The sequence below is a fragment of the Carettochelys insculpta genome, chromosome 6, assembly GCF_033958435.1.
Source record: "Carettochelys insculpta isolate YL-2023 chromosome 6, ASM3395843v1, whole genome shotgun sequence".
In the NCBI taxonomy this organism is placed as follows: Eukaryota; Metazoa; Chordata; order Testudines; family Carettochelyidae; genus Carettochelys; species Carettochelys insculpta.
Window position 1 is genome coordinate 45,704,561 of NC_134142.1, and position 26,677 is coordinate 45,731,237.

General features: G+C 43.5%; 2 protein-coding genes across 3 annotated transcripts in view; one reads left to right on the top strand and one right to left on the bottom strand.

Moving 5' to 3' along the window:
* Nucleotides 1-93, bottom strand: part of MIPOL1 (mirror-image polydactyly 1) — a 300,707-nt gene extending 300,614 nt beyond the window's left edge. For both annotated transcript variants that reach the window (XM_074998812.1, XM_074998811.1), the window contains exon 1: nt 68-93. The gene's annotated coding sequence lies outside the window, so the exon portion shown is untranslated. The remainder of the gene's footprint in view (nt 1-67) is intronic.
* A 10,147-nt stretch (nt 94-10,240) lies between these two features.
* Nucleotides 10,241-26,677, top strand: part of SLC25A21 (solute carrier family 25 member 21) — a 344,043-nt gene continuing 327,606 nt past the window's right edge. Inside the window, exon 1 of the mRNA XM_074996831.1 lies at nt 10,241-11,314. Within this exon, the coding sequence (XP_074852932.1) occupies nt 11,248-11,314 (67 nt within the window). The 5' untranslated portion in view covers nt 10,241-11,247. The remainder of the gene's footprint in view (nt 11,315-26,677) is intronic.

A 26,677-nucleotide genomic window follows, 5' to 3' on the forward strand; every position in this document is an offset into this window, starting at 1 on the left:
CCCTAAATGTCTTCTAAGAGCCCACTAAGCCGTGGGAGTATTGGTAATGCTGCTAGATAATACTGACCTCCTGTGGTCCAGCAAATTCTCTTGTTTGGCACCAATCAGGTCCCCAGGGTGCCACACTAGAAATGTCCAACCTGTAGCTGACAGGCCTAAGAAAACATGTAGAGAGAAGAACTCATTTAAGAAATACAGCATCACAGCTGAGAGTAACAGCAGTTCAAATTTAGAAAGCTGAATATTAAGAAAATATTCCTGACAGTGAGATCTATTAGCGTGGGCCCATCACATACAACATTTAAAGCTAGACCAGACACAGCACTAGAAAAATAGTAGTCAGTCCAGCATTGGCCAGGAAATAGTTTGCATACCCTGCTATTTCAGGCCTTTTCCACGTGCAAATTATAGATATCTACTAAAAGACATACCAGCTCTGCTCGGGTCCAGGTGTGGCCCAGGTTGGCAGGGGCTGCACAGCCCACCTGCCAGCTTCTTACTGGGGCCAGCCTGGGATGATGGGGTTATGTGGCCCAGTTGGCAGCTGCTCTCTGGAGGCAGCCCTGGGTATCGGGGGCTATGAAGCACAATGGCGTGGAGGCAGCCTGGGCAGAGGGAGCAACACAGCCCCTGGCAGCTGCTTCGTGGGGCAAGCCAGGATAGTGAAGGCCGCACTGCTGGCCAGTGGCTGCTACCCATGGCCAAAACACTTGCTGCCCTCTTCCCTCCCCCTTTCATGAGTATAACTGTCCCCTGCTTGTTGCCCCCTATGGTCATTTATGGGTAAAACTGTCCCTCCTGACACATTCCTCCCTTTCTGTTTGACGTGAAACAATCCCAATCCAGGCACATCCCATCGTCCTGACACAACCAACCCCTGACCTTCCTGCAAGTTCTGATAAGAGGAAGCTGCACACCAAATTTGGTGATCCTAGCACTTACTGTTTAGGAGGAGTTCTTGAACAAACAGACTCACAGACGAACACACAGATGCATAAACGCTGTAAAAATATATAGTAGATCTGCATCTTACTTAACTTCCCCTCTTTCCATCCTATCTGACAACTGTCCTAGCAGCAACTTCTCTTCCAGCTGGGAGGGTAACTTTAATAGAGAGTCAAGTCAATGCTGGTCCCCACACTAGCAGTTATGAGTGTCAGTGTCGATAGCTGTCTTTGTCCCTGAGCCTCAAGTATGTCACTTCTTCCTTTCAACAGAACCTCACTAACGTGTGTGAACTGGGATTTATACATTACTAAATCTTGCAGATGTATCTTTTGTAAACTTCTATTCACTATCACACAATTTATTGCTTGGCTTGGCAATTACAGTTTAATTTGGAATGTAAAAACTTTGTAAAGTATTAATGAGAGCACCACCGTATAACTAATGGAGATAGAGTGATATGGTCCCATCCCACAGCGCTCTGCTGTGAAGTGGGCAGAGCCTGGTGTCATGTTCAGATCACAAAACGTACTGATATGCTTGCAAAGTAGATGTGCAGTGGAAATTCACTCATCCCATCTTGACCAAACCCAATCCTCTCCCAGCCCCACAGTTACGTACAGATCTGGCTCACTCTGGTAGAATAGTTTAAGGGCCCTCTGGTATCAGAATAGCCTCATCTTATGCACAGAAATGCAATATGTGTGCACACAGGCTTCTTTTATATCCCCATAAATGGCTAAATCATACTCAGAATACTGAACCCTATTCCACAGCTTTTATAAATATGAGCTAGAGCAGTTTATTAAACTAAATTCCCTGGAACAGTGGTGTTCTGTGAACAACTCGCAGGTGTGCCACGAATATTTGGAAACATACACCAATGGTACATTATTTTCTGTTATTGAAACCAGATGCAATGTTACTTCTTCATTGCTATGATAACTCATTAAATTACTTCATTTTGCTTTAAATGTTGCTTTTGTTTTTTGATTATTGGTCTGACAAGAATTTTTTGAAGAAAATTTTCATAAGTGTTCCACATAAGTATTATTTGTTGTTCTGCCGTCTCAAAAAGTTTAAGAAACACTGAGTTAGATAATCCTCACAACACTCTGAGGATGCAGTTTAGAAAAATATTATCCCTGTTTTGCAGATGGGGAAACTCATATTTATAATACTAACACCTTAAATTAACCAGAAACTTAAAAAAAATCAGTAAAACGAATTTAGAAGCTTAATTTTTGTAAGTTGTGCTCATCATTGTGACAGCCACACAGATACTAGTTACAATCTATTTCAGAGACCTTCTCTTCTCCCCATTTTACTAATTTAGTATGGACAGTCTCTCTGAGTCTCCAATAATCTGCTCAGTGACCCTCTTGCCATCTGGAACAGCCTTTCTGTCTTCCCATACCTACCATATGTCATGCTTCAAATCGCCTTCTGTTTGTTTGTTTGTTTTTGGTTCCTCCCTCCCTCTGTATATTAGGAGACCTGAAGGCTAAATTAAAATGCATGGGGACTGAAGCCCTGAATTCACAAGGCAGGTACTGTTACATGTTTCCTCACACACCTGGCCTATTTGGCTCACAGGTGGCTAGGAGTGAGCATCTCCAGAGGTCAGAGAATAATTCAGTTACCACAGCCCACACACATCCTTTACCGTCTCTGCAGGTAGCTATAGCAGCAACCTTTGCGGTAGGTGCACTAGATCACAGAGTGGGACTTGGCCCACTAGCCACCATAAGCCAACAGAATTGCGCAAAGTACTGGCAGGGAGGGGAGCAGAGTTACCGGCAAAACACGGTGCATGAAATCGTCTTGTACTAGTGGGCTCGTTACTGAGCACGGGAACCCAAAGGACACAGAGCCCCCTCGCCTGCTCACAGCACACAATGCCACGGACACACATGTCCCGCTGCAGACTGGTCTCCCCACTAGCAGCGTGTGAGCAAATCCTAACTCCAGCACAGCAAAGCAACTCCGATCGCACACGCGCAGCGCCAGGCCAGCCCCTCCCCCGGACTGAGCCGCCTGGTGAAATGCCCCTGTGAGCCCATTACCTGTGTGCTCCTCCCACGGCTTGTGCCACGCACCCCAGAGAGGAGGCACTGCTGTGCGCGTGCCCAGGGCCGCGCTCCGCCAGTCCCAGCCAACCAACAAAGAAAGCTCCGAGCGCAGGCATGCAGAGGCAGCGGGACTGGGCGGGGGAGTACGCAGCTCGCGGGAGCGCGCAAAAGCGAGCCCCCGCGACGAAGGCGGAGCTAGAGAGGCAGGGCGGGATTCGATCAGCTGTTCGCTGAAAGTAGCCGGGAAGCGGAGGCTGGGCGACTTAGGGCTTTGGAGAGCACTGTTATGGCGGCCCGTGCGGGATTTGCGGGGAAGGGTTGCAAAGGCCAGGCAGTTCTGAGAGGGTAATGGGAAAAGGTACATTAAGGGTGTGGAGTTGTTTTTTTGGGGCGGGGGTGTTTCTTGTATTTGTTTACTTTGTGTTACTTGTGGTCTTGCTGATGCTGTTTGCTTTGTTGAAGAGAGCTCTGAAACCAGAGGAATCTGTTTTGTTTTTTCTAATGGGGAGGTGTGTGAAGGGATGAAGAACTCAGGCCCTGACATATGTGGGTTTCAAGAGTAAAGTTGGTTATTATAATGCTGGTGGAGAGGATATCATTCATGAGTAACTTGATGCTCCTATAGTAACAAAGAGGAAGCTGTGCTAGTCTATACACTATCAAAACAAAAAGCAGTCAAGTAGCACTTTAAAGACTAGCAAAATGGTTTATTAGGTTAGGGTAACTGTACAGCCCTGTTTTTGCCAGGACAGTCCCCTTTTTAAGCCCTGTCCTGACTTTTCTGGCAAAAGTGGGCATGTGTGCTTTTTGCACTTGTCAGTTCATTCACTGGCAAGAGCAAACAGGACAGAGAGTTGGAAAGCAGCCAGCCTGGTTAGGCTACACCCCAGAGGGGCACCCCTTGGGCTCCTCTCCCCAGGACGGGTTGTAATGACTATCTCTGATTGCTGCACTGACCCTTCTGTAAGAAGCTGTGCCTGTTGCCTAATAAACTTCCTGTTCTACCTGCTGATTGAGAGTCACTCCTGCCTGTGGATGGGGTGCAGTGCTTGGGGACCCCTGAACCCCATCACAGTGGGACAGATGCTGAGTTCAGCCAAGCATTTAGAGTGGGCTCCCTCGTTGGAGTGCAAGGCGAGCAAAATGCAACACCACCCATGCACAATGGGCTCAGGCTAGCAGCAATACCAGGTAGCTTGAGCAAGTCCCTGTGGAGAGGCACATGTAGCAGTGGAGGAAGGGCTTGGGCCTGCCTCATGTGGTGGCAGAACTTCAGGTAAATGGCTGGGGTCAGTCCCAGCTGGTGTTCCATTTTCATTTTGAGATATAAGATCACCCTACACAGGTAACATGATGAAAATAATCACATACACAATAAATGAATAGGTGTACTTTATTTACGAGTACTCACTTAAACGAGGGACACATATACTGACCTTTTGCTCACCGGATGAGTGAACTCCCCCAGCTAGTATGACACTTACCCCCTCCCCACAGCTGCAGCCTGACCCCCCTGCTGGCCCTGCAGACCCAAACTGCAGCAACTTAACCCCCACCCCCCGCTGATCCCCATGCACCCAAACCACCACAACTTAAACCCCCTGCCAGCCCTTGTGCACCCAAATTGCCCAAACTTAAATCCCCCGCCACCTTGCGCACACAAACTGCTGCAGCCTAACCCCACTGGCCCCTCAAACCAAAACTGTTGCAGACTTAACACCTCCCCGCCACCAGCCTCACAGACCCAACCTATAGTAGACTGAATCCCAACCCCCACCTCACCCCACCCAACCTACCACCATCTCCCACTCATGTCCCCACACTGCCCCCCAGCCTTTAACCCCCCACAACTCCGGGTTCACTTACATTTCAAAAGCAGCACCATCTGCTGCCACACTGAGCACTTGGAACCAATCAGAGACTGTTACACGTATTTTAATAGGAATTTAGTGTCCCTCTTACGAGTTTTTGCCTACAAACAAAAAGTTAGGAACCAATTGTGCTCATATAGCGAGGGAAGAGTGTATTACTGAATTGACTTAAAGAGGATCCTGTGATTCAAGTAAAGAGAGATGATATAGTGTTTGAAAGGACAGGAGAGGAACAAGCTCATGATAACACAGGATTAAACCTTGTTAGTGCTTTGGGAAATCTGTCCAGTGCGGGTTTAGCCATTAGTATTTTGAAAAGGTCAGATGTGATATGCCAAATGGAAAATAGCTATATAAGTGAAAATAAAGAGCAGAGGTATTTAATCACGTGTGTTTGGGGTATATGATGCCTAGTGCTAAAGTGACAATGGATTTTATTTTAATATTGTAGGTCAACTTTCAGGTTTCCTAAAGTAGTAATGTTTTATATAATAGAAAAATAGTATAGTGACATGTATCCAAATCAGACACATCTCAGTGTTAATTATGGCTATTTTATTTTAAAGTTTAACTTTATTCTTTAGACATACACCAAATTGTGCTTTGCTGCAACGGCATCCCATGCTGAAAAAAATATCTGATCATCTGTAGACCTGTTCTCTGCTATCCTGTTAGTCTGAATTGCTACAGTTACTCACTAATTCTGTTATTTGTATCACAGGGGATACTGCATGGCACGTTGTTCACTCTGGAGAGCTACTGATGCTCATGTAGTTTTTTGACAACTGAGAAAACTTATGGCTTGAAGATCCTCCAGTATTTATCAAGCAACATTCTTACTGAGCAAAACCAGGAAACTAATGCAAATGTTAATATAACATTAACGTTGAGATTTCAATTATGTGAAGGTCAGCACATTCAAAGTTTATTGTCTTAGGAAACAACAAAGTCCTGTGGCACCTTATAGACTAACAGATATTTTGGAGCATAAGCTTTCATGAGCAAAGACACACTTTGTCAGATGCACGAGTGACCAAATTCATCTGACAAAGCAGGTCTTTGCCCACAAAAGCTTATGCTCCAAAATGTTAGTTTATAAGGTGCCACAGGACTTCTTGTTGTTCTCGAAGAAACAGACTAACACAGCTACCTCTCTGATACTTGTCTTAGGAAGGTAACAGAGAGAAAGCCATGTTCATCTATATCAAAACAAAAAAGCTCTCAAGTAGCACTTTAAAGACTACCAAAATAATTTATTAGGTGAGCTTTCCTGGGACAGACCCACTTCTTTTGTCTTAGGAAAGTTACTCGAGATTCCCACCACAGTGATTACTCATGTGTTTGAAACATTTATATATATTAAAGTATTCACGTTACTATTTGTTTCCCAATATATGCAAGAGGCCAAGCTATGTCTTCCTCTGGGAATAATTTTGAATTTCCTGATTTTTTGAACAATTACAATCTCAACCATTACCACTTCATTTTCTTTACTTGTAATACTTTCCATGTTCATATACTGTGCAAGGACCATGAGAGCTTTTGCAGTCTTTGCTGGAAGCAGTTAACAGCTACATTTCTTACAGTGCTGTCATATCTACTCAGTCAGTATAGCCTGCTGATAATACTTTACCACAGAAGAGGCTCAGCAAAAGAACTTATCTGAATTGTACTGTCTTTTGGTGAAAGTATCTAACAACAAAATGTTTTCAGGTCTAGTCTTCATGTGCTAAGTACTCGTTTTCCAAGTAGCAGAAAACATTTGGGAGAGATCTGACAAATTCTCAGAAAGGCCTGCTTCTGGAGGAAAAAATCTTATCTCAAAAGTTCATGCACAATAATTACCTACAGTCAACTAAAGTTTCTTCTTCAAAATGCCTTGTCTAAAAATTATTGGTTTTTTGCTTGTAGAGGATCTGCTTTTTTGCCACAAAAATGGACTGAAATGGTAAAATTAGATGAATTTTTGTTTCTAATTATTTTAATGGTATAACTTGATTTCCCTTTCTGTTCTCTTTGCAAATCTAAGGCTACCTTCTTCATAAGCCTTTCATATAATCAGTGTCATCCTTACCCTTAAGCAGAATACACAACTGCGTAGGACACCATAGGTGCTGCTACTAGGGCACCCCTTAGCCGGAAGTACTTTCCTGTATATAGAGGATTTATAGTTTAATTGAGTAGTTCTCAGCACCCTCACTGTACAAACTGTTCTAAACCCCTCTGTAAAGCATCTGAAAATTTGGGGCAACACTAGTTCTTAATGCTCACCCACCTGTCTCTTTCTACCCTTGTCCTTTGGCTCTGCTTCCTCCAGAGAGGATGTAGTTAACTGAAAAGTGAAAAAGCTGCCAGACTATTAGCAGTACACTGAACCTGTGAAAGAGTAAGTCAAATGGTAATGAAGCCATTTAACAGGTATTTGCCAACTTCAAGTATATATGTGGTCAGTTTCTGAATTTACTGTCAAAACAAAAAGCAGTCAACTGTTCTGGTCTGGATATGGTCTGAAGAAGTGGGTCTGTCCCACAAAAGCTCACCTAATAAACTATTTTGCTAGTCTTTAAAGTGCTACTTGACTGCTTTTTGTTTTGATAGTGTATAGACTAGCACGGCTTACTCTCTGTTACTGAATTTACTGTGTTAGTCTACAGGACCTTAATTTAAAATGTGCTTTAAAATATTTCATTAGGGTGAGGCTGAAGATCATAAAATCACATTTCTAAAAAAACCCTCAGATATCCTGAACTGCTGCAGGGCATGAGGGGCCAGCAGTTTAATAGGTGTATAATGTCTCCATGAGTGGAATGAGAATCTTCTCTGCAACTCCTGCCACATGAAACAACTTTTCTTTACCTCTGCTGCATTTTGGCATTATTGTGACACTTTAATCTTAATTCAAAATACATTTTTCATCTCCAGTAACTCTAAATGTATTTTTCCTCAGGTATTAATTATTTAACTCTGTGAAGATATTAAATCTGTAAAACATTTTGGGTGTGCTGTTTGTAGGCAAAATACCATACAAAATTAAATTGTGCTAGAACTTTACTATCAGGTTTTGGTTCTTACTGCCCCTTTTCCAGAGTTTCTGGGCCCTTCAGAAAATTAAAATTATTCTTCACAACATCCTATGAAGCAGAGAAATATGTACTGTTAAAAATATTATAATTTTCACTTCAAATATACGTATCAGATTGTACACGCAAAGACTCATTCCAGATAAGGCTGAAGAAAAATTATTTTTCTCCGAAGCTACCAGATTGCATTTAACACCACAGTTGGACCCATATTCTTAGCTACAGACTGATCATAATTCTCACATTTAAAAAAAATCTAGTATCTTCTGCAAATACATGCTACCACAGTCAAGGGCAACTCTTAAAGTGTCTCCAATCATCTGTTCTTTTCTTTCTGTTGGGTGACTACATTGTTTATTGTTAAACCCTTCTTATTCACTGTAACTCAATAACTTTTTGGTGCCTGAGTCCTCTGATGTGAACCTTTTCTCATAAAAAAGATCTAGTTTCCCCTAAAATTTGTCTTGTGTATAATTTATTAGCCGCACCTTCCAAAATCATGCTAAAAAGGAAGTGAATTCAAAAACTTCTCCATGGGTGGCGATAATTTGCTGCAGGCTAAAATGCTGGTATTTGGTGAATCTTGGGGCTCATTGTATGCAAGGAAGTTGCAATGGCTGGACCTAAATTCTTTGGATGAAAGTCTGGCTTTACTGAAATCAATGGTAAAATTTCCACTGACTTCAGCCACAATTTCACAGTGTAAGTCACTGTAGCCTGGCAGGTCTCTGGACAACCATTGAAAGTGCCCTTGCCCTTTTATTAAGTGTGCCACGTAACCATGACAAGAACTTGGTTGGTGAGGCCTTAAAGCAAAAGGAGGTAAATTAAACACTGTATTAGTACCAACCTCTTTGACACATCTATTGAGGCATACAAGGATAAGTATGCAGAATGTGGAAAACTGCTCACAAATTCACTGAATTCTTCCCAGAAAGGTAGGCACAATTTTAAAATATGATCTGTATAGGCTTGTAGATAACTTGTCACTAAGGTTCAGAGGTCTTTGGTAAGTGGGATGTAAGAGCATGCATGACTACAAATATATGCTGTCTGCAGGAGATACCGGAGAAGCTACTGTTTCTGTTTTTATGATAGTGAGCATCTTATGAGGGCGATGTTAAAAGTTTCAAAGTGAAAGAAGCAAAAGGCACCCTTCATTCCCTCATATCCATCATCTAGTCCTTTCACCAGAGGCCACCACCCAACCTAGATCATGGGATTCAGGACATGCTCACAGAATCACAGGGCTAGAAGGGACCTCAGGAGATCATCTAGTCCAGCCCCCTGCTTCAAGCAGGATCTACCCCAACTAAGTCATCCCAGCCAAGACCTTGTCAATCCATAACTTAAAAACTTCTAGGGATGGAGAATCCACCACCTCTCTAGGCAACACATTCCAGTGGTTCACCACCCTCCTGGTAAGGTAGTTTTTCCTAATAGCCAACCTCCTCCTCTCCTTCTGTAACTTCAAACCATTGCTCCTTGTTCTGCCATCTGTCACCACTAAGAACAGTTTCTCTCCATCCTTCTTAGAGCACCCCTTCAGGAAGTTGAAGGCTGCTATTAAATCTCCCCTCATTCTTCTCCTCCATAAACTAAATAGGCCAAAATCCTGCAGCCTCTCCTCATAGGTCATGTGCTCCAGCCCCTTAATGATTTTTGTTGCCCTCTACTGTACCTGCTCCAGCACATCCACATCCCTTTTATACTGGGGGGCCCAAAACTGTACACAATATTCCAGATGCAGCCTCACAAGTTCATGGTGTTCATTATCTCTTATAGGTAATTTAAAAGGTCTTCCTAAATCCTATAATGCAAAGAAACACAAAATTTGTAGGTTTTAAATGGCAGAGAATAAATAACCAGTCAGTATCTGGTTTGGAAAGTGTCTCTCAGAAAAGCAGTAAGCTTTTTATACCAGATGGTGCCTTGTTGCCTTGGATGAATGGACCCTCAGCTTTACCAAGGGAGGCTACAGAATCTAGTTACAAGAAGTTTCACTAAATTCATCCTCCCAGTTCTATTCAAGAATGCCTTTGAGATCAATTGGTTCAGTAAGAAATTTCAGGAAATCCAGCTCCTCCTGCAAATAAAGTTTTCATTTGTAGGGATATGCATTTCCCGATCCCGCCAAACTATAGAGAGCTGGATCCTGTCACGGTGGATAGGCAGGTCAACTTCCATGTGGCAAAACAGAATTCTAAATGTTGTCTGCAAGGATAACCACACATTTGTTTTTTATTAAAAAACAAGCAGTCCTGTAGCACCTTAAAGATTAAAAACTTTATTAGGTAATGAGCTTTTGTGGGTAATACCCACTTCATCAGATTTGGAGCACAAATAAGAATCCAGGATTTATATAGTAGGGAGAACATGACTGCATATGGAGTTTGAAACAGGCTTTTTTGCCATTTGACACTGTCTAAACAGCACCAAGTATTGAAATAAAGCACTATTTTGCAACATCTCTTTTTACTCCTCCTGAAATGAGAACTACACGGATGCCAAAATAGTGCACCCATTATTTCAAGACATGGCTTAAGAAAGTTATAAGCAGCACAGAACTGCTGGGGGAGGGTTGGTGTCAATAGGGTTGTGAAACCTCCATGATTTTCCTGGAGTCTCCAGGAACTACAAAATAAAGATTAGTCATGTGATGAAGCCTCCAGAAATATGCCCATGCGAAAGAGGCAACCCTAGGCCTCAGCTGGAAGGGAATGTGAGGATCTGGGGGAGCAGTATTGCCCTAGTAGATGGGAAGCAGCTAAGGAGTTATTTGGGAACCTAGGGTCTAAGAAGGGTACTGGGACAGCAGGGGTGTTGCTGGCACAGTTGTGGGCCAAGGGAGCTGGCTCAGGTGATGAGCTTTAAGATGACGAATCGCCTGAAGGCCCCTTATATTCTCCCTCCTCCCCCCTCCCAGGGGCTCTAGCCTCCTCCTACCACCACTCGCTCCTCTGACCCTCGTGTCAGGGCTTCTGCCTTTCCCCTGTCCCAGCTTGCTGCAGGGGGAAGGGGTGAATGACAGCGACCTTCCCTCTGGGGCAAACAGCAGCGACACCAGGTGCAGCGTCTGGCTCGCAGCTGCCCACCCCACCCCAGTATAAAGGTTGCTGACGGGGGAGCGCACGCACCAGGCAGGTCCTTGCATGCGCAGCTCTCACGCCCGCGCTGCTTCTTTCTCCTCCAGCGCAGCCTGTCCCAGGGCAGAGGAGCCCTCGCGCTTCTCCGCCACCCGGGCACTCCGGCGCGGCCGCTTCCCCAGCGCGGGCGACGATGGCCAGGAAGCCGGGCGGCTTCTTGCAGGAGGCTTCTCGCCAGATCGCGGCCGGCGGCTCAGCGGGTAAGTCGGACATTTTCCTCCCCTCCCGGGCACGCCGCGCTGGCTGCTCTCCGCCTAGCGCTTCTGAGCGGCTGGTGGAAGTGAGTTCGCCGACATTTCCAGGCTTTGGTCAGCCGGGGGCACAGCCAGCAGGGGGTGCCGCCGGGGAGCTCTGCTGTACTGCTCCTGGGAACGTGAAAGGCCCCTCTCCGCCTATGTGCTCTGGGTGTGGAGTCGACAAAGCCTTGATCCGGTGCCCAGGCTAGTCCCGCTGCCTGGCTGCGGGCCGCTCCTCCCACTGTGTTTGTGTGTGCACTAGCTGAAGGAGACGAGGTGGCAGCCGGCTCTTTGGTTCCCTGTTTCAAGAGTTCCCCCGGCTCCGACCTTGAAACCAGGTTGCTGGGTGGAACTCGCTGGCTTGGCCCGCTTTTGATCTGACACAGATGGAATGCTGGAGACGTTAGCACGTGGCATTCTGCTGCCGGCGTGGGGTGCAATCTGCTAGGGTTGCCATGTAAAGAAGAGGGAACCCCTGAGAAGATGTGTTTCTGTATCAGTATCTGTCCACCCACGTTATAGTAAAGGAGTACAACGGGAGTTGGTAGTTACGGATTTTTAATTGGACATGCACATTTCTGAGAGCTGGAAGGGACCTCAGGAGGTCATCTAATCCAGGCCCCTAACCTCTTGGCAGGACCAAGCACTGTTGCTGACACTTACTTGCCCTAATTGTCCTCCACAAGGATTGAGCTTATAACACAGGGTTTAGTAGGCTAATGCTCAAACCCCTGAGCTATCCCTCCCCCTGTACTGATGCTGATAAGGGTACAGTAACAGAGAGGTAGCCCTGTTAGTCTGTATTCTAACAAAACAAACAAGCAGCCATGTAGCACGTTAAAGGCTAACAATGATTTATTAGGGATGAGCTTTTGTGGGACAGACCCACTTCTTTAGATCCCTTTTTGTTTTGATATTGATACAGATACTCTCTTGCAGGCAGTGTCCTCTTTTTTTTTTTTTTTTGAAAGGTCAAATATGGCAACCCTCTACTAGCAATGGACTGTGAGGTTGTGTTCTTCCAGAGGCCCCAAAAGCTACAGTTGACACTAGTGTTACAACAGTGTTTTAGCTCGGGGGTGAGCAAACTTTTTAAGTTGGGTCCCACTTTTTGTTCCTGTAATTAGCAGCCCTCCTCCTGTCTAATGTAATCCAAACTAATGGAAATTTTGGTTATGCTCATTTAAAAAAAAAAACTTTTGGGATATGTAAGAAAATAAGTCAGAATGTACAAGCTTTATTAATCAGTATATAAATATGAACACACAAACACTTAAAAAGAGTAACATATTTCAACATTTTTAATGGGATGGATGAGCCGGAGACCCAGCAGCTGATCATGTTGTTCACCACTTATGAAATTTCACATCCCCCTGAGCGACCCCCTCCCCCTGGACTTTGTGCACCCCAGCTTTAGGTCATAATGGAATAATGGTGATACTGAAAACGCAGAAATGGCAATGCTGGTCCTGTCAGACCAATAGCCCTTCTTATTCAGGGTCTGGCATTCTAACTGGCTGGTGCCTGCCACTTCAGAGAGTGAATGAACAGAAGAGGGCAATGATTGAATTATTTATTTCACAGTTATTGGAGGGGAGGGACAGCTTAGTGGCTTGCATGTTGAGCTGCTAAACCTAGAGTTGTGAGCTTAGCCCTGGAAGGGGCTATTCAGGGGTGGGGAGGGAAAAGATTTAACAAAGAAAATCCATCAGCAATGGTAATCAGTCCTGCTAACAGGACTGGACTCTGTGACCTCTGAATGTCCCTCTCAGCTCTGTGAGAGAGGCAGTCCTTTTTTTTTTTTTTTTTTTTGAGTGATCCATCCATCCCCTATCCTCCAGTCCCAGTTTCTGGCAGGTAAGGTTTTGTGGACTCTGCTGTACTTTGGACTAAGATCACAAGGAGTGAAGCTTGCTTATTTTTTAAAGGCTGTTAAGATTTAGGTCAATTTACTGTTTATTTATAATAGTGCTACTGACCCACTATAATCTCTGCTAAGTAGTGATTGCTGTATCTTTTCCTTGCAGAAGCATGGACTGAATCTAATACCTTTTCCATATTTGCATACTGTGATCTCCTGTAAATCCTTATTGGAGTGTTCATACCTTGCAGAAAGTGGTGTTAAACTTCAAAAATATATTTCTGTAGTATTTTTGTTTGATATTATGAATGCTGGATTTTTATTACTGATCTAGAACAGAGAATCTCCACCTTTGTCTTGCTCCCACCATGCAAGAAAAATCCCACAGCCCTCCTGGACCACAACAACTGTCTCTTCTGTAGATTAAAAGCCAGAGCTGGCATTAGGGGTAGTAAGTAAAGTAATTGTCCAGGACCCCAGGCCACAGAGAACCCTATGAAGCGAGGTTGCTCCAGCTTTGGCTTCAGCCCCAGGCAGTGACGTTCAGGATTCAGCTTTCTGCCCTCAGCCCCAGTAAGCCTAATGCTGGCCCTGTTTGCTGGTTTATTTTGGTGGGTCCGCTGAACATGTTCAGAGTAACCTAGGAAGCCCCGAGCTCTTGAGTGAGAAATGCTGATCTAAAATATGATGCCACATTGATAGTACAAATTAAAAACTCCCAAATCCAGCATTCTCTGCGCTGGAAATATGTCATCCAGCAGGACCAGAGAGTCCCAGGGCTGGGAGGAGGAGGGGCCAGCCAGACCAGTGGCAGGAGTCCAGGGCAGGGCAGCCACCACTGGTCTGGCAGCAAGTGGGGCCGGGGGGGTGGAGCCAGCAGCTGCCAAGGAGCATAGTCTGGGCTGATAAGCTGGCAGCCCAGGCCAGAAAGCAGTAGCTTGTGGGGGCTCATCTCTGGGGACAGGCAGGAAGCCATTGCTGGGGGGGGGAGGTGGGGCTGGAAGCCAGTGGCTGGAGAACCTGTGGGAGGGGAAGAGTGGGCAGGAACTTGCAGGCAGGGAGCCCAGGAGCAGGGGCTGAGGCCAACAGCCCTCATCCAGGACCGCACATGTCCAGAGGATGCTGGAGCAGGGAGGTTGAATCTGTACTTGAAAGTAAGTAGTTCAGGGTTTGCATTTCTGCAACATTAATAGTAAAAATGGCACTGCCCTGAAATGGTAACAGCTGTATCCAAAATGGAAGCATATACACTGATCTTCGTACTTGAAGAAGTTATGTTTAAAATAAAATGTACAGTTGCATCTCAAAGAAGAAACTAAGCTAACATACAATATTGCACTTTTTTAAATAGAGTATTAAAGTAACAATCACCTTATTTTTAAAATATGCTTTTCAAAATTGATTGGATTATTAAAATTATGAACTTCAAAATCACCAATTTATGATATTCACTTTTTGCATTTAGTTCAGTTTGGATAATGACTATTTCTAGTTTGAGACTGACGTTTATGTAGTAGAATACTTCAGTGTTTAGAGGGCAAATAGCATAGTGTGTGCTTATGTCTAAATAAAATCATTCAAGGATTTTAATTATCTAACTACAAAAGTAATATCTTCAAATTTTGTAAAATATTGTTATTAAACATAAACTAATACAGTATCTCTTGTGTTTTGAAATACTTAACTTGGTCTATCATTGAAGTACTATACTCTGTTAGGCCCTGATATGGAATGAAATAGAAATGTTTAATTTCAAATCCTGTAACATACAGGATGACAAATGAATAAAGCAAATACTTGCAACGAACATCAGTTAAACTGGAATAGCAGATTCTCCCTCACAATTATCCAAATAGGATGGATTTTTTTTCCTTCTTTTGACTGTCACACTTCTATTTTGTAGCATTGTCAAGCAGTTTAAAAAATAAATTGCAATTTAATTGTCTGATATTTTTTAAAAAGTAATTGTTCTGCTAATAATAGAAAACCATTTGGTTCTATAATCATTTATTTAAATATTAGATGTTTTCTACATTTTCAAATTTTGATTTCAATTACTTCAGATTGGGTACAGTACTCACTTTATTACAAATATTTGCTTCGTAAAAATAGTATTTTTGAATTCACCTAATACAAGGACTATAGCACAATCTCTCATAAAAGTTAAAATTACAAATGTAGAATTTATGTACAAAAACAATGTGCATTCAAAAATAAAACACTATACAACTCTAAAGCCTATAACTCCACTCAATATTACTGCTTGTGCAGACAATAACTCAGACAAACAAGTTTGTTTGCATTTTCTGGAGATAATGCTGCAAACTTCTTGTTTGCAATATCTCCTGAAAGTGAGAACAGGTGTTCATAGGGCACTGTTGTAGCTAACATTGCAAGGTATTTACGTGACAGATATGTTAAAGATTCATGTCTCCCTTCATGGTTCAACAATTTGAGAGTGTGTGTGTCCATGCTGATGAATGGTTCTGCTCAGTGATCCAAAGTAGTGGGAACTGGCACACTTTTCATTTTCATCATCTGAGTCAAATGCCACCAATAGAAGGTTGATTTTTACTTTCTGATAGTTCAGGTTCTGTAACTTATGCATCAGAACATTGCATTTTTAAGATATCTGGATGCATGCTCCATACATTCCCTCTCAGATTGCTGTAAAGCACTTCAGATTCTTAAATCTTGGGTTGAATATTATGGCTCTCTTTAGAAAGCTCACAGAGGGTACCCTCCTGGCATTTTGTCAAATTAGCAGTGAAGTGTGTTCTTAAAATGAACAACATATGTTGGGACATCAGCTGAGACTGCTGTAACGTGAAATAGATAGATAGCAGAATCAGAGTAAAGCATCAGGAAACATACAGTTCTCCTCCCTCAGGGAGTTCAATCATAAATTTAATTAACACTATTGTTAATGATTGTCATCTCCATGGAAGCATGTCCTCTGGAATGGTGGCCAAAGGATGAAGAGGCCTATGAATGTTTAGCACATCTGGCACACAAGTAACTTACAATGCCAGCTACAAAGTGCTATGCAAATGCCTGTTCTCATTTTAAGGTGACATTATAAAGAAGTAGGCAGCATTATCTCCTTTAAATGTAAACAAACTCACTTCTCTAAGTGATTGACTAAACAAGAAATAGAACTGAGTGGACTTAAAGGCTCTAAGGATTTATAATTTTTGTTTTTGAATGCAGCAATGTAACAAAAAGGTGTATTTCAAATTGCACTTTTGTGCTAAAGAGTTCACTGGCAGTTGTAGGAGATGAATTGAAAAAATACTCTTAATTTTATAGTGCAAATATTGTAATAAAATGCAAAATGAGCTTTGTGCACTGTGTAATTGAAATCAGTATATTTGAAAATGTGGAAAAAATCCCAACAGCTATTTTTTTTTTTAAACCTTTGCTATAGGCATATAACATTCATTTACAATCCTCAATGTGAAAAAATAAATACATGCAGTAGTCCTTAGACAGGATTAATAGTTGACAGAAAAATAGCAAGTCTGTGTCTCATCTAGAGCTATGGATCTGCACTTTACCACCATAAACATGAGTACCTGTAAATATCTCATACTAAATCATTGCTTGAGGACTGAGGCCTACAGTTCAGCCAGGGCTGTAGGTAATTTCCTGACTGTTCTACTTTCCTCTATTCCCCCTATGCCAATCCTCTAAAACAACCTTAGCGGACACCTCGTGGAGAAATATAGTCTAAGTGTATAATATATTGTGAAAAGAGAAAACAATATGATCAAGGTGCTAGTTTTTAAACTAAATACTTGGCAAGTGACATGTTGGGGAGTGTGTGTCAGAGTTGGATGCATGGAAAGTAGGGCACAATGGCTATCCACAGTTATTTGAACTGTCTAAGGTCAAAGTGGTAGGCTATTTTTAGCTTGGTGCAAGGCAGGTGTAGCTAGGGTTTATAGGATGGCCTCAGGTGGTGGAAAACCCTTTTTACTTGAGATTGGCCAGTCTAGGTTTAACAAAAAACTAGAAAATGTATTCTAAACAATCCAGTATTGACAGGAAAACATACTGCATGACCAAATAAGTCTTTATTTTTTATTTTCTATAATCTGACAAGAGTCCCAGTTTTTTTGCATTGTAAATCAAAAATGGAAGAGGATGTATGGAGGGTCCTCTGTATACCCCACCCCCCTTATCTGTTTTGTGTATCTGTTCCTCATTAACTGGGGGATTTCTTCCAAGTCGCATCAGTCCCAACCCACATATCTGTCATTTGCAGCCTTCTCACCTTACCTTATTGTGTTGCTTTCCTGTGGGTACTTAGCACCAACTTCTCCGCCCTCCCCGTACCTTTTGAGTGCCCTGGAAATTACCTGGTTTCCATTGTTTTGGCATCTGTTGCCCTTTTCAAAAATACAACCCCTACATATAACAGGAACCTTCAGTACAGAACAGTGAATTATATTAGTATAGTACATGTATCTTGGTGGTTCAAAAACCCTTGGATGTAATGTAAAAACTGTGTTCTTGTGGGTGATGCTACAGAGCTTGGTTCCTAGGGTGGATTTACCTAAGTCAGGTTGCATTGTTACATGGATTTCTTTGGAATGGTGTTCCTGTCAAAAGGGGCAGCATGGAAGGTGTAGAACCAATTATAAGGCTAGGAAACCTGGAGCTGATGATATAGGCAGAGCAGAGAGAAGTGGGTAGGAATGTGAGAAGTTTAAACTAATTGGACAATGCTGTGGAGAGATAGTGACATGGCTCAGAGAGGCTGGAGAAATTATTTTGGTGTTGGCATATTGGATGGTCATGAGAGTAGTTTATAGTGAAAACAACCCAAGTAAACCAGACTCAGTAGGTGAAATGGAAAAATTGATAAATGCATAAAGCTGTCAGGACAGCAAAGAAGGGATGTGTATGAAGCATTGTGAAAGATGATATAGAGCTTTCTCAGGGACTTGATAAGGGGGCAGGGGAAAACAAACATGACTCCCCAGTTTATAAACCAGAGGGAAATGGAAGAAGATGATGTGATTACTTTCATTTTCCATTACAGGTAATACAAAAGGTTTTGTGAGGAAAGGTGAAGAATATACCTCTGGACATGTAGATTTTGACAGGTGCAGAATTACACCTGATATGTCTCAGAGAGGTAGCTGAGTTAGTCTGTATCTTCAGAAACAACAAGAAGTCCTGTGGCACTGTATACTCCAAAATGTCTGGTAGTCTATATGCTTTCCTGGGCAAAGACCCGCTTTGTGCGATGCATGAGTCAGGCCTTTCAAAGGAGGTTCACTGCTCCACATTAACTGCTGATAATGAGTCACATCCAACCTGTCTGAACAGACCTTGTCAGCTCTGGCCCTCCATTTGACTGAGACTTTCTCTTCACATCCTTTGAAAACCCCCCTACTCATGCATGTGATAAAGCGGGTCTTTGCCCAGGAAAGCTTATGCTCCAACATGTCTGTTAGTCTATAAGGTGCCACAGGACTTCTTGGTGCAATTACATGTGAGTCATCTGTGCTATTCAGCAGTTAAACTTTTGTGGTGAGAACTCTTACCTATTTCTTGTCAGATGCAGTTGCTGCTTAGTTTTCTTGTTGCTGCAGCAGTTTAGCCCTTTTGTAGACTGGAAAATGTACTCCTGAGCATGTACGGAAAGTCTAAAGTCACTGTTAGGTCTACCCTAGTCTTTGCTGGTCATGCACTTCCCTGGAAGTGGTGGAGGTGAAGGGGAACTTCTCTTCCCCTTTCCAGCTTTAGCCCTTGTAAATTAGCAGGCAGACCCAAACTAGGCCATAAGCCCACACTTCCGCAAAAGGTGGTTTTCTTCACCTGGTGTCCAATCTACCACCTACTCAGAGGTCCTCATGTACAATTTCAACAGACAACAAAGGTTCCTTTAACCATGTGTTCAGGAAACATTTCCCTGAGCTTCCTCAGAGCCACCAAACATTTTCCTCATCTCCTGGATTCTGTACTGAGTTCTGGTCACTTTAGCTTTTCTGGTGGTTGTCCACAGGAACACTTCCTTTTTCTGCACATCTCTTCCTAGAGAACAGGTACCACAACAAGCTCTTTTCCCTCTATGAAAGGAAAATAGATGCTTTTATGTCACTTCTCCTACATTGTCTAGTTGACAGAAGCCTGCAGTCTAGACATAGTCTTAGTTAGGAGATATATATATCTATCTATCTCCTATAATATACACCCCCTATGTGCCAATAGATATAACCATATTTTAAAGTTGATATTCTGACAAACATACTGTTTATGTCAATGATAAATACATGGGAGGATTTCAAATTAAATATCATGAATGGATCACGTGGTATCTTTCTGCTGTGATTCATGTTTTCTTTTCTTCTAATTACCTTTTTTATGAATAGTGTAGTACTAGAATCAGCATTCATGTCTCTAGTCTATGAAAAGACTACACATTGAACTTCTGAAATCCAGGACTCTGGTCTGGCAACATCTGTGGTCTGGCAGGATCATGGTGGTTGCTGGACCAGAGAGCACCAGCTGCTGGGAGAAGGCCATGGCAACCAGGAAGTTGGCAAGGCATGGAAGGCGGCTGGGGAGTGGAGGCCAGGGAACCAGTGGGAAGTTGGCTGAGAAGTGGTGGAAACTGGCCAAGGAGCCAATGGGCTGCAGTGGCCGGGGAGCTGGTCAGAAGCCTGATGTGGAGCAGCAGGTAGAGATTGATGGAGCCATGGCAGCCCAGGAGCCACCAGAGCGTGGTAGGGCCTCAGCAGCCAGGGCCAGGGAACCACAGCCAGGACAGGGAAGCTGGGGTTGGGGGATGAGGGCTGGGAGCAGGAAGCCAGTGCCCAGGACAAGGGAGCCCCAAGCAGTGTCAGGGAAGCGATAGGACTGGTAGCCTGAGGGGAGGCCCAAGGACATTGACCTCCCCTGGTCTGGTAAAATCCATGGTCTGAGTCCCAAGGATGCCTGACAAGGGAGGTGCAACTTGTATTTTATATTGGGTCAGGCCTTGTCAAAGGTCCAGAGGGGCCTGGGACAATTCCAGCTTTTGAGGCCCCTAGCCATAATAAATATAAAAATGATGACCCATGAATACAAAGTAAGGTTTGAAAAAAGAATGAGACATTTGAATATCTTCATTTAAAATTGGTTTTCTAGCCCTGTGCAATGGAATTATGGAAAGTGGTTTACAAACTGTTTGCACAGATTCCCACAACAGAACTCCTACCAAATAAAAATAATTGTTGCAATGTTCAAGGAGTGGCCTGTGCTAAATGACTTCAGTCCCTGTACTGAAAAGCTTAGTCTAGAGGAATGAACAAAAATATGGATTTCAGTGGGAGCAGGAAAAATTCATAGGCTGACTTTTGGTATTGATGACTGTCTGTATTGTATTGTACTGGTTTCTTGTATGTATTTGAGGAGGTGCAGGGGAAGAAGGCAGCAGACTAGCCGTACATGACTAGTCACACATTGAATAATACCAGAGAGGTAGCCATGTTAGTCTGTATCCTAACAAAACAAACAAGCGGTCATGTAGCACTTTAAAGATTAACAAAATAATTTATTAGGTGATGAGCTTTCGCAGGGGAGACCCACTTCTTCAGATCTGGATACATTGTTGCAGCATCTGAAGCAGTGGGTCTCCCTTGCAAAAGCTCGTCACCTAATAATAAATTAATTTGTTAATCTTTAAAGTGCTGCATGACTCTTTTGATAAATTTTGTTAATCACACCTTGATGGTGATGGTGAGTCCTAGGGGAAAACAGAGTAACTAGCTGGGGACAAAGTTTGCTAACGATATGCGTATTTCTTGGGTGTCTTTGTCCAGGATGTGCAGGGTTAAGGCTGTTCCATGCAGATAGAAGGGAACATCTGTCCTTAAAATTTTATACTTATAGTGTGATGTACATGTTAAAACATCAGAGGTAATGATTCTCTCATGGGTTGTGGTTTCTTTCTAAACAAAGTCTCTAATCATGTTTAAGTTCTCTCTTTGCCACTCACTTTCTTTATTACCCACAAGATGGCAGTGTAAGACTGCTATATTGTGTTTAAGTGTATACTATTTAGTTCTAGAAGGAATAAGAATTATGTTGTATACTTACCCTTTCAAGATGATGTATAAAATTTCAATGTCAATGAAGATGAAAAATGTTTGGAAAAACTAGTGAAAAGAGAGGAAGGAAAAGTTGATGTCCGTAATCCATATAGCCTGAAAACAAACACTTTAGTCGTGTGTGTGTGTGTGCATGTGCGCACACATAATTAATTTAATAAATCTAAACATTCCGTTTTAATAGAAATTTTAAAATGTAAGGAACAGCAGTATCTTTTTTTTTTTCTTCCATCTAAAGTTAGCACAGACTCCATCTCTCTCTGGTCCAGCACCCTCAGGACCTCAGTGGTCCTGAACAAGAGATTTTGCCAGACCAGGCGGGGTCAGTCTGGCCAGTTGCAGCTCATTGCCGCAGCAGGGTCTCCTCCATGGCACGGAGCAGCCGGGGGCTGCCAGCTTCCCGGCTGTAGCTCTGTGCAGGTAGCTGGCTCCAGCTCTGTTTCCATATGGGGCTGCTGGCTCCCTGACCCCAGCGCCAGCCTCAGCACCACAGGGTAGCTAGGAGAGGCAGGCTTCCTGGTCACAGCTCCCACTCCACATGGGGCTGACAGCTCCCTGGCCTCAGCACCAGCTCCACAACCTTGTGCAGGTCAGCCGGGAGATGCTGGTTCTCTGACTCCAGCTCCAGATTCAGCACCACGGGGCTGCCGAGGATGCCAGCTGCCCATCTCTGACCCCTCAGGGGGCTGCCAGGGATGCCTCCTCTGGCCCCAGCCCTGCTGTCCCTCATGGGACTGACAGGAGATAAGCTTAGCTTGCCGACCTGCCCTGGCCCTCTGGTCCAGCAACATCCCTTGTCCAGCTGGATGAGGGATGTTACTGGATCAGAGAGTGCTGGTTTTCGGAGGTGTAACCTGTAAAGTGAAGATCAGGACAACCGGGGTGAAATCCTGGTCTCACTGATGTCAATGACTGTTTATTTCATGGACTTCAATAGAGTAGAATTTCACCTTTGGAATCTATTCCCAGTTCTGCTACAGACTTCGTGTAACCTTGAGAAATCACTTAATCTCCCTAGGTTGAGAGTCACTGACATTTCTAGACTACCGTGCGCCTTTCAGGAGTCTGATTTGTCTTGTGTACCCCCAAATTTCTTCTCACTTGACTACAGAATCAGACACAACTGTCACAGCACATTATTACTGCAAAATTGCTTACTTTCTCTTTTTTACCATATAATGATGAAATCAATCAATTGGCAGATCAATGTTGTATTTATATGTAAGTGTATAATAAGAGCAATATAAACAGTCATTGTATGAGATTTTAGTTTGTATTGACTTTTAAGCTGCGTCTACACGTGCACGCTACTTCGAAGTAGCGGCAGTAACTTCGAAATAGCGCCCGTCACGTCTACACGTGTTGGGCGCTATTTCGAAGTTGAAATCGACGTTAGGCGGCGAGATGTCGAAGTCGCTAACCCCATGAGGGGATGGGAATAGCGCCCTACTTCGACGTTCAACATCGAAGTAGGGACGTGTAGACGATCCGCGTCCCGCAACATCGAAATAGCGGGGTCCTCCATGGCGGCCATCAGCTGGGGGGTTGAGAGATACTCTCTCTCCAGCCCTTGCGGGGCTCTGTGGTCACCGTGGGCAGCAGCCCTTAGCCCAGGGCTTCTGGCTGCTGCTGCTGCAGCTGGGGGTCCGTGCTGCATATACAGGGTCTGCAACTAGTTGTTGGCTCTGTGTATCTTGCACTGTTTAATGAAAGTGTGTCTGGGAGGGGCCCTTTAAGGGAGCAACTTGCTGTTGAGTCCGCCCCGTGACCCTGTCTGCAGCTGTGCCTGGCTCCCTTATTTCGATGTGTGCTACTTTGGCGTGTAGACGTTCCCTCGCTGTGCCTATTTCGATGTTGGGCTGAGCAACGTCGAAGTTGAACATCGACGTTGCCGGCCCTGGAGGACGTGTAGACGTTATTCATCGAAATAGCCTATTTCGATGTCGCAACATCGAAATAAGCTATTTCGAAGTTGGGTGCACGTGTAGACGTAGCCTTAGTGTTTATGTACCCTATTTGTAAAACTAGGCAGATATCTAGATGAGTTGATTTACCTCCTGGAAGACCTCTGCGTATCCCCAGAGATACAACTGCCCTGTTTTGAGAACCACAGTTCTGTCACCAGCCAAAGGGTAGACAGTACAACCTTGTGGTCTAAGCAGGAGTCAGGCTAATGGTCAGAGCAGAATCGGAGGTTAAATCAAGGAGCCTGGTCAGATGACAAGCTAATGGTTGGTGTCAGTCAGTAAAGGACTAAAGGGGAGGGTAAGAAGCGGGATTCCTGCTAACTTTTTTTTCTTTAATCCATGTGTGGAATAAATTATGTGCCCCAAGTCATGTGGGGATGTACACGACCAGTAGCAACCTATGCTGCCAGCTGTGGGTGCCATAGGCCCTCTGCTAATCAGCTGGGCAGTGCCTGAATTTCTCCTGGACAGCCACTGAAGTTCATAGCTGACAGGGAACACTGATCACATGACCAGTCAGAATCTGTAGCTCTGAGACTGGCAGGGAGTAGGCCTGGAGCAGAGTAGGCAAAGGTGGCAGAGCAAGGGCTGGACCAGAAGTAGAATGAGTGTAGTTGCAGGCATGGAATCCAGTGAGTGCCCCCCTTGCTGCTGTTGCTCCAAGACTTAATGATGGTCAGCTGGCTTTTCTGGGCTGTCAAGAGCACGGGTCTATTAGGCCTAACTGTACTAGGGTTGCCAACTTTCTAACTGGACAACTGTCCCCTTCCCTGAGGCCCCGTCCCTTCTCTGAGGGCTCATCCAGTTTACACCATTCTGCCAGTCCCTCTGTCTTCTAATAATGTCTACATACCTCCAGAGGCCCACCCAATAGCTTGCAGAAAAATGCTGTGTGTAAAGATGCCCTGGCTGCAATGCTTTGTCACTGCCAAATAAGAACCAACACTGCAGTCTGCGCAGAAGACAGCAGCCAGGCATACCCAAACAATGGCAATGGGCTCTGATGCATGTTATTGGGAACTAACCCCTTCCCTCACAGTCAGGCACTTGATCCAGGGTGTGGAGTGCAGCCCATGGAGATATAGCAAGGCTAATAAAGTGCCAGGAATTGCTGATATTTTTTAAAACACACACACTCTCTCTCTATTTGGGGTTTATCTTAAAGGGCCAGCTGTAGTCACCAGATTAAACTCTAAGCACAGCTGGCCTTTTATTTTTCCTTTTAGATGTTACAGTTGGCAGGGGAAGAGCAGGGTCTCCCACCCTCCAGTTTGTGAGCTGCAGACAGAGTAGTGGATTGTCCCTTGGACTATATTTATTTATTTTTAAATATGCAGACAGCTATATGCATATTGAAGTGAAGGACGTGACCTTCATTCTTCCTGCACTGGAGACAGTTAAAAATGATGTTGCCTCCAAAGATTCTCATTGACATTCCAGAGCCTGAGATTCAGCTTCTGTATAGTGGTGGTGTCTTGGTGTCCAAATGTTGCTGTATTTGGGGGTGTCTGAAAATTGTTTTGCAGGATTATAATTCAGACATTCTTGGTTATTAGACTTGTGTTCAATCCATTAGACTACGTGTCTACTGCTATTTTTGGGTTTGTTCTCTAGACCTGTTCAGTTTTAACGTTGGTAGGAAATTTAGTTTATGGGTGACTTTTCATCTTTCAGTTAATAGATCATGTCCCAGTTTCAAATGTTATTTTTTGTGGTTTCCTAGGCATTATGTTGTTGATGACTGGTTTCCTCCAGGACCTGCTCAGACAAAACTAAAATGCTTGTCCAGTGTCAACTTATTTTTAATAAAAAAAAAAAAGCCTTCAATTTAGCTTACACTCAGAATGCTAATTCCTTAAACGTTCTTACCATAGAACTGGGAAACATTTATGTCCTCTTGTAAACTCAATTGAGTGCAAATTTTAACTATTAGTTTAAATGCATGTAATATTATGGCTTAGACTTGCAAAATGTGTAATTATTTATAAGAGTGCTCCTAAAACTGAAGAGCAGCTTCACCTTAGTCTTTTGTTGACATCCACTATCAATCATTCTCTCAGGCAAGGTCAGCCAAGGATATCATACTTGTTCTGGTTCTACTGTCTCATTGTCAGGCACAGTGGCAACGTTGCCAACATTGGTGACTTTCATCATGAGCTTCATGATAATTGGTGGCTTTCCTTGGCTGCTAGACTTACGATTATGTAAGATTCTTAGGCTAGGTGCTACACTCACCCCTAGTGCCGGCAGCTTGATGCAAATGAGCAGTTGTAAGAATGCAAAATGGCTGTCCTTTTGCATATCTGAGCAGCTGATTTGCATAATAGACAAACAGCGAAGACACGATTCTGCCAGCCAAAACCCCTCTGTCACCGGCCCCTGATGCCTGGGAAAAATCAAGGATAAGAGGCTGGCGACAAGGGCTTTTGGCCAGCAGAACTGCATCTTCACTGTTTTTTTTTCTGTTGTGAATAGGCAACTGAGCCACTCAGATATGCAAAAGGACAGCCATTTTAATGACTGCTCATTTACATCAAGCTGCCAGCACTAGGGGTGAGTAACACTGACTTGGTTTTTGTTTTTTACATAAATGTCTCATCCACAACCCTGGAGGACTAAAGCTTGAAAGTGTGACCCCTGAAGTCTTAAAAGGCGGGAACCCTCAAATTTATTTATTAAAAATCTCATAATTATGTCAATCTGATCCTGTTTTTGGTGCCTTAATCAAGGCTGGGTTAGCAATACTTCAGTGGCTTTCATTAGCAGAGGCTATGAAGGTAGTTACTTCCTTTCTAACATATCTGTATTTCCACTGTCTCATGGAGCACTTGTGAAATAAGGCTTATTGCAACTTACTGCTTATTGTAACTTTTCACAAGTGTCTGATATAGAAGGTGCTACTTCACTCTATAGACTAACAGAGTTGTTGGAGCATAAGCTTTCATGGTCTTTGGTCACAAAAGGTTATAGGCTATCGGATTATTTGGAGCATAAGGTGCCACAGGACTTCTCGTGGTTTTTGTGGCTAAAGACAAACATGGCTACCCTTCTGACACTACTTCACTCTGAAATTGGAAAATACTACCACAAAAGCGAGAAACACCAATACTGTAATTTTTAAATAATCTGTAAGAAACAGTGCTGCTTACTAATTTTATTACCAGTGGAAATGAGACTATGTAAAATACTCAGTTTAAGCTGGACAGAGATGAGTCAGTGTTGGGGAAAATTGAGTGTCTCTTCTAAACACCTAGTAGCATGCTCTGGGTACTGCAAGCTTCTCTAAAAGCTATGCTAGGTACCTGGATTACATCTGCCATTTAATACAGTCCCCAGCCAAAGAGGCCATCTATAGATAGGAGTGGGAAGTAGTACCAGTTAATGCAGCCTTGAAGGG